Raw genomic sequence first — 8628 nt, 5'->3', positions numbered from 1 at the left:
AAATTCCTACCTCATTAAATTCCAAAATTACCTACAGTAAATACTACACATTTTTAATCAATTCAATTAATCTGCTGCTGCGGCACAGGAGACGAAGGCAGCGGCTGCTGCTGCGGCGGCTCGGGAACCTCTGGTGACGGCTGCTGCTGCGGTGGCTCGGGAACCTCTGGTGACGGTTGCTCGGGAGTTGGCTGCTCGGGAGTCGGCAGCTCGGGAAACGTCAGCTCGGGAAACGGCAGCTCGGGAGTCGGCAGCTCGGGAAACGGCAGCTCGGGCAACTGTTGTGGAGGCTCTGGCTCAGGCGGTAGTCCGGAAGGTCCAGGGGATTTCTGCCCCGGGGACTCCGGTGGCGCTGGTAGCTGGGCCTCAACGCGGGCGCCAACATCGTGACGTCGCGGGGCTGGAGCTGGCAGGGCTGGAGCCTCGGCGTGGGCGACTCGGCGTGGGCGACTTCAGCGGGGACGCCATCGTCGGCACACTGAGGTTTCTGCGGCGGGGTAAGTGCCTCAGCGGGGACGTGAACGTTGGTGCACTGAGGCAGCGGGATCCTGGGGAAATCCTCAGCGGGGACGCTGCCGTCGGCGCACTGAGGGTGCAGGATCCTGGTTGGAACCCCCGCGGGGACGCTCTCGTCGGCACACACTAGGGTTCGGGTTACTGCGGCAGCAGCGAGGTGGTGGCTGGGAGCTCCAGCGACGAGCGGCGGCTGGGCTCGGACTGCCGAGCTGATGATTCTGCCGCCCTGCTCCGACGCCGTCGCTGCCAACGATCCCGACGAGCAGCGCGGGGGGACTCGGGTTGGGCAACAGCGAGGATGGACCCGGGCTGGGCAGCAGCGGGTGTGCCGCCGGCGGAGGCGGGGACCAGATCCCAGGGAGCCAGGGACTCGGCCTTCAGCTCCTGCCAGATGGCGCGTGCCTCTGCTGGGGGGACAGCCGCTGAGGCTCAGGAGCTGGTGGCGGGAGAACCGGTGTCTGAGGCTGGGACTCTGGCGACTGGGACGCCGGGGCGAGGGAAGGAGCCGAGGTAGTGGGAGGCCGGAACCCTGGTGGAGGCGACTGGAGAATCACGAGGCACCTGCTCTTGACGCCTTGGAAAGGAGCCTGCTGTTCTCTGCCTTCCTCCAGAAGAGCGTGGAGGGAGGAGAAGAGCTGGAACGCCGTTCTCACACTCTTCTTGGAGGTGTCGGGCGGCGTATGCTGTAGTCCCCGCAGCTGTTGGCCACACACCATCAGTCCCAGCGTGTAATCCGGGGCGAAACCCAGACACATCCGGAGCGCGGTGACACTGTCCTTCAGACACCGCTCCGGGAACAAACTCTCGGCCGGTCCTGCTGGGTCCGTTTCTGGCCAAAGCATTCTGTCACGGAGTGTGGGTGGTGAGGTGTGAAGGAGGAGAGGTGAGGACCCAAATGCAGGACAACTGATGTGTTTATTCCTTCCTGGGATTTCCAGGGCAAACACAAAACCAAACTAGTAACCGGATAGCACGGTAAAACTCGAAAGGACCGAGTGAGACGGTCACAACACAAACAAATGCAACTAGAACAATAACTATAAGCAACTATATGCAACTAATGCTTCGACTCAGAACAAAGGAAGAGGGGAGGTATAAATAGGGGAACAAACCACAGGTAATCAAACTCAGGTGAACATAACGGGGACAGGTGAAACTCATGAACACAAAGCTGCCAGGGACCAGTGCGAGGAGAAAACGGAAGTCACTACACAATAAAGGTCCTCAGGCAGGAAGTCCCCAGAGGGACCATGACATTTTGTGGTTTAGATTTTACATTTTTTATGTATGCTTTCCAGCACAACTTGAAATTCAAAATTGCATTCAGAAATTAAATTTACTAATCAATCACTAATCGAGCAACACTTGATAGGAATAGCCAGTATGGGTGGATGAATAGATTGCAACACTATTTCTATTATAAGTTCTTTATTAACCACTTCCCCTACATTTTATCCAACACAATGTTTAAATGTTTCCGAGAAAAGAATCAGCAAATAATATAAATTTACACTTGTGTCATTGTACCATGAGCATTTACATACAAAACATCATACTTTTAGACTAAAACTGACGCTGTGAAACAAACATAAACAATTTAATATTTTTCAAAACCAAGTAAACAATGACTATTGCAGTTTTTATTGAAACTTGAAATACTACAGTTTTAAAAGATAAATTACAAATGAAATCAGCACTGCAATACCAGCTATTTCAGGAATCACAAGTTGAGAGAATTGACAACGAAATTATTCAATGCGTCACCGAACATTTTGGCCTTATATGCGGTTGGTTATCTTTTACAGAAATAATTTGAATAAACATATTTGCCACTAATACTTTAAGGGATGTGTTCGGTATTTATTTTGAGCTTTTTTCCGTTTTGTACTTAAAAAACGTCTTCCCGGAAGGACACCGAGGCATTCCCAGGCCAGCTGAGAGACATCGTCCCCCCAGAATGTCCTAAGTCTTAAGGCCTCCTCCCGGTGGGACATGTCCGGAATATGTAGAGTAGTTCTACTCTGAGCTCCATCTGGGTGACTGAGCTCCTCACCCTATCGCTAAGGGAGTGCCCAGCCACCCTGCGAAGGAAACTCATTTCGGCCGCTTGTATCCGAGATCTTGTCCTTTCAGTCATGACCCAAAGCTCATGACCATAGGTGAGAGTAGGAACGTAGATTGACTGATAAATCAAGAGCATCGCCTTTTGGCTCAGCCCCTTCACCACAATGGACTGATACATCGACCACATTGCTGCTGCTGATGCACTGGTCTGTCTGTCAATCTCATGCTCCATTATTCCCTCACTTGTGAACAAGACCCCGAGATACTTAAACTCCTCCACCTGAGGCAGGTTCTGTTCTCTGACCTGAAGATGGCAAGCCACCTTTTTCCGGTTGAGAAACATAACCTCGGATTTGGAAGTGCTGATTCTTATCCCAGCCACTTCACACTCGGTTGCAAATCACCCCAGCGAACGCTGAAGTCCTGGCTTGATGGAACCAACAGGATGACATCAACTGCAAAAAGCAGGGATGAAATCCTGTGGTCCCCAAACTGGAATCCCTCCGGTCTCTGGCTGCGCCTAGAGATTCTGTCCATAAAAATAAAAATAATGAACAGAACCAGTGACAAAGGGCAGCCCTGCCGGAGTCCAACGTGCACCAGGAACAGGATTTACTACAGGGGTACTGTCCTTGATCGCCACGCAATATTGCAGAGGCGTGTCAATCAAACTCCTCCCAGACCCAAGATTTTACCTCCGCCACTGCCCAGGCCCCAGCACGCTTGGCCTGCCGGTACCTGTCAGCTGCCTCAGGGGAGAACTAAGGAAGGGGGAGGAAGTGTCCAGGGAAAAGGAAGTCTGGTCTTGCGTGAAATGTCTTTGTACAACTTTTTTATATTTACATTTTTGAGGCTATGACATTTTTGTATTTAGAAATATTTGTGTAAAAAAACAATTTTCATTTTTTATGTGGCTTATTGCACTTTTTAGCAATTTATTTAGTTAGTATGGTCTTATTAGATACATGTTATTAAATTTTCGGATATAAGGGTTACATTGATGTATGGCAAATTAATATGTTCCAAAAAATGGCACTACAGCATGTAAAAATGTAAAGATATGCTCTGGCGGACTTGTTCTGTGGTAGGTTTTAAAGGGATAATGTCTCAATTTCCTTATGTAGTTACATTAAATTTATTTATTTATGCCTACCATTTTGCTTTGATTAAAGTGCCTCTGAAAGGTTATAAAAAACAGTAAGTGATCCCTCAAATCACCACAATGCAGCCAACCTTTTCCTCAATCATGTTGTGTACTGTATATATAATATTATCAAGGTATGAATATTATCTAGAGTCTTTGGCTTCAGTCAGTGCCGTATAAGCAGCCTAACTTTGGCACATTTCACTGTAGTCTAAGATCAATCTGATTGGTTGTCAGTCTGTTGCTAAATAAGAAGCTTTGGACTAGTATTCACATCCATATCAGATTAATACCATGAAATAATAAGAATAAAACTAGTATTTTGTTTTTAGTATAATAAAAACAAAAACACACAAGCTGCTACATCTCACATAACATTGCCAAGTTACAGATTATAGTGTAGTTTATATTACCCATAATTACTATAATTGGACACAAAATGTACTGTAGTCAGGAGCACCACATGAAATTATTACAGCAAAATCTGATCTGAGTATTTGGGAAGCAACTTTAGCATTTTGAATGTCTTTTATGATATTATTTTATACTTACTTAGCAGAAAGCTCAGTAAAGACTAACAGCATTATGTTTTTTATGTGGTATTAGGCTGTCTGGCAAAGCTGCTTTTGCTGGATTCACTCATCAGTACAGTGTTGAATAATGCTGTTTTCATTAGTGTCACAGTAGAAAAGTAAATATCGAAGAATTACATGATATGTTGACGAAAAAACAGTATGTTGATTAAATATTTCTGACCTAGTTTCTTATTTTGTCATATCTTGGCAAGTGTTTGACTGGTTAAAGAAAAAAGATCTAACGTGTAAATTAGTGCACTTTAGAGACAGTTCCACCATTCAAACCCGCTCAGATCAAACAGTTTAATACAACAGAACAAACAAAACACACACACTCTGGTTTAAAGACAGATAAACCTTTAAGAGGTGACATTTACTGATCTTACAGCCAAAACAACCATAGTTTTGCCACCTGTGTGTATCTTCCACTGTCCACGTAACAAAAATGACATATTTGAAGCACAGATTTACTCACTACTGTAAAATACGGCTGCGAGACATACAGTACATACTGTATATACACAAATACCTTGTTATAACATGAAACACGGATCGGTTACACGTCATCACAAGTTAATCCGGTGTCAGGCTTTGACACAGCATCTCCACGCCACATCCAAGCAAAATGCCAACGTTAAACTGTAGTGTTAAACCTTATTTGTTGAACAGTTCTCAAACTGACTTTACATCAGAATAATCGCTAACAATGTATGAAACACACAATTAGACTGACAACAATACCTTCTTTTATGAAGGTAAGCGGTGATTTGAGCAGGCATCGTTACAGTCACTCACATGTGAGTGAAAATAGACAAAGCCTAAATGTAAATATGACTAGGCAAAAAAACTATACACATGAAAAAAGTTGTATAAAGGCTTGAAGGTTTCCAGAGGAAGGTGTGTAAAGTCTGACAAGTGTCCTTAAGTGATGTCACTTGAGTCAGCTTGGCTGGGTCTGAAATCTATGGGTGTCGAGTTAGAAAGACGTGAGCTGAACAGACCCCTGTATCCTCCAACCTTAAAAACAATATACATTGCTTTCTCCATACATTTACCTGATCCTAATCATCATGGTAACAATCAGACATGGTTTAGACACAGAAAGAAATTGGTTAGGTGGCTCTCTAGTGATCAGTCACAACATTAAAACCACTGTCAGATGAAGAGAGTAACATTGATTATCTTATTATAACTACATGTATCAAGTGGTGGGATATATTAAGCAGCAAGTGAAGAGTCACATTTTGAAGTTGGGCACTCAAAGCAGTTATTATGGCCAGAGATAAGGATCTGACTTTAATACAGGCCAAACTGTGATGGTTAGACAACTGGGTCTCCAAAACAGCAGGTGTGGTAGCATATTCCTGGCATGCAGTGGTCAGTGTCTACTAACAGTGGTGCAAGGAAGGACAGGGTCGGCTCATTGAAGCACATGAGGAGAGAAGGTCTGTTGCATCCAATAAACGTCACCTGAGGTCTGTGCTCAGCTGAGGAATCAATTCACAAAATGAATCCTGTGATTTGGTTCAGCTGTCCATGCTCACTAAGCTCCACTGCAAAATGTTTGACGTCTGTGGGCTGTGTTGAAGCTCTGTAATTGACTGATACTATAGGTGTTTGTTACCGAATGAATGTGTTTTGCTGTTTCTTCTGAAATTATGAAATAGTTTGAAGTGTCATTGTTACTACCTAGTTAACTGAGGTGATCTTACACATAGAAATGAGAGTACATGCTGCTTTGAGCCTCATGTGTGGAAGGCTGGAAAAATGCCTCAGACTCTGTTGAGTGTGTGTGCTGGAAATGCCACAGGCAGACATTATGTTGCGTGACCTGAGCATGACATGATCCTGTATGGAGCTACTATGTCAGAGGACATTAAAGGGAAGATGTTGTGTTTCCTGTGCAGCAGAGATGGAAATCAATGTGTCGAAGTTTGATGATGTGCCAGCTGCTGGTCAGAAAGGTGGTCAGGATGAGACCGGTCAGGCTGAGTGGTTAGTCTGATCTGTGGATAAAGTGAGCTGTGGTGAAGTGTTGGGAAGCGGCACTCCACAAAGGCTGTTTGTTCAACCAACAATGTTTTATGTATGTGGTTAGTCTTTCATCAGCACACTCAGTATTCAATTTACATACTGTCTACTGATCCGGCACTGAATGTTAAGCTGTTTATGCTCTCTCAGCCACTTTATTCTGACACCAAGATGTGTGTGTGGAAGTGTGTGTGTGTGTGTGTGTGTGTTTTAGACAGATTGCTTTGCCCCCTATACCCCCTCCCCTGTGGTTGTGCAGTATTGTGTTCTGGTAATAATGATGGGTTCTGTGCCTCCCAGTCTCCCTCCCAGCAGGACACACACATAAAAGGGTCCTTCTGTGGGCAGATGTGCGCATGTGTTTATGTGTTGCTTTTGTGATTGTGTCTTTGTGTGTGTGCATCTTTGTGTGATTCTAAGAACATCATTTTCAGCGGTGCATGCTGATTGTGCCTCATACTGTGCGCGTGTCCAACCCATCAAGGTCCACATTGGTACGCTCGCTCTCTGTCTCTGCCTCTATCTCTCTCACTCTCTCCTTTGCTCCACCTCTCCCTTTTTCCATCTATCTTTCCGTTCCCCTATTTCTCCTCCCTGTATGACATTTCTGCTGTCCTCAGACAGCTTCACTGCATTTCCTCTGTGCCTATCAGCTATTGGATTTTACCAGGAAAGACTCTCGTTTTTGCTATTGCAAATTGAAGCAGCCACACTTCAGAAAACAATGGTCCCTCTTGAAGAAACTGTGGTTTCAACACAATCCAAATGTTATCTGTAATATATAAATAAATGAAAATAAGTTTAGAGAGTCATCCATTCAGGTGACACTATCTTATCCTTCTACAGCAGAAAGGGAGACAGGGAGTGTTGAAAACAGTGTGAAAAAGGGATGGGTTCATGGAAGAAGCCTGTGTTGGTGTTCACAGCCACTGGCATCAAGAGTTGTTTGAGTGCTTTCACACAAATGACCACACTGAGAATGCTTGAAGAGGAGGGTATCTGTCTGCTTTCAGTCAAACTTTGGTTTGTTTTGTTTATGTAAATAATACAGTTCAAACTCTACAATTTTGTGATAGATATGTAATTTTGACATGAAATTAAACCTAAACTCTTATGTGGCCTGTTCAGGAATCATGGTAAATCTTGAGGTAGCAACCTCCTCATCCTTCGGTGCAAGAACATTAAAACTACAGTATTATGCATTTTTGAACTTTTTTTGTTATGGCTGGACATTGGCACAAATCTCCTTCAGAACAGAGTACAGCCAAAAATGGATTTTGCATAAGGCACTTCCCAAAATTTATCATGGCAAATTTTTCTGCACTGTGTTACTTTTCTGGGCAGCACTGTTGTAAAATAATAATTTATATATATTCTACAACAGGTTGGAACGGGTGGAGGAAAGTGTCAGGTGTGATGTGTGACAAAAGAGTGTCAGCAAGAATGAAAGGAAAGGTGGACAAGACAGTGGTGAGACCAGCAATGTTGTCTGGTTTAGAGACAGTGGCACTGAGAAAAAGACAGGAGGCAGAGCTGGAGGTAGCAGAGCTGAAGATGTTGAGATTCTCTCTGGGAGTGACGAGGATGGATAGGATCAGGAATGAGGACATCAGAGGGACAGCTCATGTTAGATGTTTTGGAGAAAAAGCCAGGGAAGCCAGACTGAGATGGTTTGGACATGTTCAGAGGAGGGACAGTGAATACATTGGTAAAAGGATGCTGAGGTTAGAGCTGCCAGGAAGGAGGCCTAGAGGAAGACCAAAGAGGAGGTTCTTGGATGTAGTTAAGGAGGACATGAGAATAGTTGGTGTGGGTGAGGAGGATACAGAGGATAGGGTTAAATGGAGGCAGATGATTGGCTGTGGTGACCCCTGAAGGGAGCAGCCGAAAGGAAAAGAAGATATATTCTATAACTCTCACATGAAAACATGCCACATTTGTGTTTTGGGGTTCCATGTGCAAAACTGTTGAACAAGAACATCACAAGACCCACAGCACCTACAAGGGCACCTTCAGTTTGCGTAAAATGAAATTTTGCATAAAAAAACTGCTATCCCATACAGCAATACATGGACCATCAGTAGCAGATGCTTTAGTGCGGACCTCCTCTTTAATGATCAGTTTGAACCCAGACAGGCCAGAAACTGAATATCTAGTCATTAATTCATCGTCAGACAGCTGTTAGCCAGCATTAGCTCCTGGCAGCATTTCTACAGCTTCACATAATATTTCTTCAACAAACTCAAACAAAGCTCAGATCAGTGTGCAGAGTTCATGTTCAGTCTATCCTGGTCATAG

At 44.6% G+C, this 8628-nt stretch overlaps 1 protein-coding gene across 1 annotated transcript in view; it reads left to right on the top strand.

The window, feature by feature from the left end:
* Positions 1-6211: 6211 nt before the first annotated feature.
* Positions 6212-8628, top strand: part of gfra3 (GDNF family receptor alpha 3) — a 33979-nt gene continuing 31562 nt past the window's right edge. The window contains exon 1 of the mRNA XM_026329869.1: positions 6212-6294. Within this exon, the coding sequence (XP_026185654.1) occupies positions 6212-6294 (83 nt within the window). The remainder of the gene's footprint in view (positions 6295-8628) is intronic.

Source organism: Mastacembelus armatus, chromosome 10 (assembly GCF_900324485.2).
Source record: "Mastacembelus armatus chromosome 10, fMasArm1.2, whole genome shotgun sequence".
In the NCBI taxonomy this organism is placed as follows: Eukaryota; Metazoa; Chordata; class Actinopteri; order Synbranchiformes; family Mastacembelidae; genus Mastacembelus; species Mastacembelus armatus.
The sequence above is the reverse complement of the archived record's forward strand: the minus strand, read 5'-3'. Positions and strand labels throughout refer to the sequence as shown.